This window comes from Pseudonaja textilis, chromosome 3 (assembly GCF_049901715.1).
Source record: "Pseudonaja textilis isolate UNSWEBS1 chromosome 3, rPseTex1.2, whole genome shotgun sequence".
Taxonomy (NCBI): Eukaryota; Metazoa; Chordata; class Lepidosauria; order Squamata; family Elapidae; genus Pseudonaja; species Pseudonaja textilis.
Genome location: NC_141992.1, coordinates 82,196,611 through 82,200,076, shown reverse-complemented (window position 1 = coordinate 82,200,076; position 3,466 = coordinate 82,196,611). Strand labels below are relative to the sequence as shown.

General features: G+C 37.4%; 1 protein-coding gene across 18 annotated transcripts in view; it reads right to left on the bottom strand.

The window, feature by feature from the left end:
• The window catches only part of LOC113435977 (uncharacterized), an 84,183-nt gene that overhangs the window by 65,554 nt on the left and 15,163 nt on the right, over nt 1-3,466 (bottom strand). For all 18 annotated transcript variants that reach the window (XM_087930227.1, XM_087930231.1, XM_087930240.1 and 15 more), the window contains exons 10-11: nt 2,307-2,357; nt 312-353 (exon numbers count right to left, since the gene is read on the bottom strand). In XM_087930227.1, coding sequence (XP_087786353.1) covers nt 312-353; nt 2,307-2,357 — 93 coding nt within the window. The remainder of the gene's footprint in view (nt 1-311; nt 354-2,306; nt 2,358-3,466) is intronic.

Sequence of the window (3,466 nt, the reverse complement as noted above, 5' to 3'; positions counted from 1 at the left end):
ATTTTGCTTCAAATTTCTTTATGGAAGTTTAGGGAAAGGAAATATTGGTGTGGATGTGCTCATAGTTTGTATGTGTGTATGTTTAGTTTTATGGATTTTATATGTATTAGTTGCAATACAAATTGTTAAACATATGTGTCACTTTATAAATTAATTTCTCATAGTACATTCGGAAGGGGATTCCATTTAGTGGGACTCATTTTCAGAAAAATAAGAGGAGAATTATATTTTGAATATACTGAAAAACACAGGACTATTAAACAGAATAAATGCCACCAACAGCGCCATTCAAACAACAGAAGAAGACTTACATCACCACAACCGTATTTGTTGTAGACACTTGCAGTTCCACCCTGTATGAAAAATAGAGAATTAAATGAAGACACTTTACAAAATAGGAATATTTTGCATCCGGGATGAAGCTTTCATTCTTTTCATATACTGTAATGCTTTTGCTATGAAAATACCTGCTTTATTCTCAAAATAAAGACAACATCTAAGAATGTTGCCTATATTTTCAAACTGTCTTCTGTTTGCCACAATTTCTGTGGTCCTTTTTGAAGGGTTTATTTTTTAAAGGAGCAAAAAAAAAAAAAAAAGCCACTGGATCTTGATTGCTAGGACTGGAAGCCATGTTTCTGAAAGCATCATTTGTGGAAATTTTTTGAACTAGGGAATTTCTGGAAACATACTTTCCAAAATTGTTACCATTCTTGGAAGTCTAAACAAGACACATTCCAAACTCTATCACATCTGTAAGTCAAAAGCAGCATCCTCCATTACACTAAGAAGATCGAGAACTGGAAGCCTGTGTAATACAATGGCACTGCTGAAGTTATAACAATAACAATAGCACTTAGACTTATATATTGCCCCACAGTGCTTCACATCACTCTTTGAATGGTTTACAACAGGAGTGTCAATCTCAAGGCCCGCGGGCCAGATCTGGCCCACGGGGTGCTTAAATCTGGCCTGTGGGACTGGCCTGAAAATATCAAAGGACCAGCCTATAGTATCTCTGCTGGCCAAAAGGGGCAGGGCGGGCACATGTGCCCCCCTGTGGCCCATTTTTGGGCAGCAGAGTGCTGCAGGAGGCCGTGGAGGCTGAAAATGGGCTATGAGGGGCCATGCATGCTCCCCGCGCCCTGTTTTGGCTGGCTAAGTGCTGCAAGAGGCCATCTAGGCTGAAAATGGGCCCTGTGGGCCCTGTGCCCTGTTTTGGCCAGCAGGGTGCTGCAGGAGGCATCTATCCCATCTAACACCCCCAGCCTGTGGATGAGAACTACAACACTGATCCGGCCTCTGAAGAAATCCAGTTTGATACCCCTGGTTTACAATGTCAGTTTATTGCCCTCAACATTCTGGGTCCTCATTTTTTTTTTTTTTGAAAACAATTTTATTGGTTTTTTTAACAAACAAACAAAAACAGACAAAACATAAAAGCATCAGCTCTCTTCCATACTTATATACAAACAGTGTGTCGGTTGGTTCATCAGTTTTGTGCATCCATTTCATAGTCTCAATTACGAGTCCTCATTTTACTGATCTCAGAAGGATGAAAGCCTGACTCAACCTTAAGTCCATCAGGATCAAACTCTATAGTCTGTGGACAGAGTTAGCCTGAAGTACTACATCTAACCACTACACTACTAGGTCTCTTTGTTATGCTTTCCAAAGACTCTTGCCAGTTTTTATAAGAGAGCATAACTTAAATAGATGCACCAAAACTTCAATATTATTATCTGGTTTTAATTACAGCTATTTGAAGGCAAAGATCTAAATCATGGACAGGCAGATTTTGTTGTTCCTGTTATTGTTTTGAAGTCATGCGGTATCCTTATTTAGTTCATGTATTTCTTAGATTTCTATCCTACCTTTTTTCCCAGGATCTCAAGGGAAATCCCATTGTCTATTTTTTTTTTCAAAACAACAACAATCTACATTGGGCTGAGGGAATGAATGATTGGCCCAAAGTCATCTGTTGAGCTTTCTTGATTGAAGGTGGATTAAAATCTTGGCCTTCCTGTTACTAATCTAATAATTTAACCACTATTCCACAGTGGAAATGATGTCACCAAAACAGGTAAAGCTAGAAAATATTCATCTTTTTCTTCATTTCTTGGGAGTTGGGAGATTGTATAGGACTTACATGGGGTGGAGAATCACCTTAAAATGTGTGACTTGGCAATATAATCTTGGTGGGATTCAGGATCATTAAAAAAGGTGGCCAAGCAGTTTTATGAAGGTTATGAGCTATGGGTGTCCCATCTCTGACCTATATAGAAATGGGAGAACTGTATACTTACACCAAGGCATCCAACCTTTCTGATGCTTCCACCTTGGTAGATTAAGCCTCCCTAGAAGAAAGCAGGAACAGGTTATTCCTTTGCCAGTGGTTTCACTTACTATGTCAAAAGAAACTACAAAGTAATAGCAGAGTTTTACTATTGTTCATCTACTCAAAGAAAAAAGGCTTCATTGAGAATAATTATTGGTGTCCTTGGCAACAAGATATATGATTTGGAAAGAAACCAAAAGTTACTGATTTTGGTGCAGAAAGGGAATGAAACTAAATTATTGCTTGTGTTGATTTATTTGCTTTGCAGGCAAGGAAAAACCAGGAAGAAGATACAGTTTCTCCTAATCTATTTTCCAAAATCTAAAATTAGGGATTCACAAGTGGGGGATTCTAATGATCATAGGAGCCTTGTAGTTCAAATGCCAAAGGGATTGCATTGCATGTTGATAGTAGTCTACTATCTTCTATGATAGTAGAAGAGATTCATGGTAAACATAGTTTCCATATCAGTGAGAGACTGACAAATAGATCATGGAGGGGATCTATCGATCTGTTGGGTGCACAAGCATTTTACTGACTGAACCATATGCAGAGATAACTTAATCATATGCAAAAGACATCTTTTTCAGGTGAGTCTATTGGTCACACTGGCTTAATATTCTTTCTTGTAAAACAGTTGTGCTGATTTAGCACTGTCTCTATAATTCTCTCTCCATTAGTCATCCAAGCCAAATTTCTTCAGGTTTGGATCCAAGCAGTTAAAATTCAGATCTCTACAAAGAATTCTGCTTGGTATCTTTTGCCAATGTTATATTGAGTATTAACTGTATACTCTCAATCCATCTGTAGAGATTATACATTTTTTTAAAAACATATCTTTGTCTTAAATTAAACTTAACTTATTTATCTTTTAGAAGAGATCATTGGTAATTTTATAAATAGTTCTTTGTCAGACAACTCCAGAAGGAAACATGGGGGGGGCGGGGAGAGAGAGAGAGAGAAAAGAACTATTCTACACTGACCTATGTTAGATTTAGTCTGTTCCATCCAATATTGTAGAACAGAAAGAAATAACATTGTGGCTTAAGAAACACTTTTTCAGGCTCTTGATTTTTTTTTTTAGTACGAGAATGTGGAAAAATAAGAGTAACTAATGTAAAACAATGT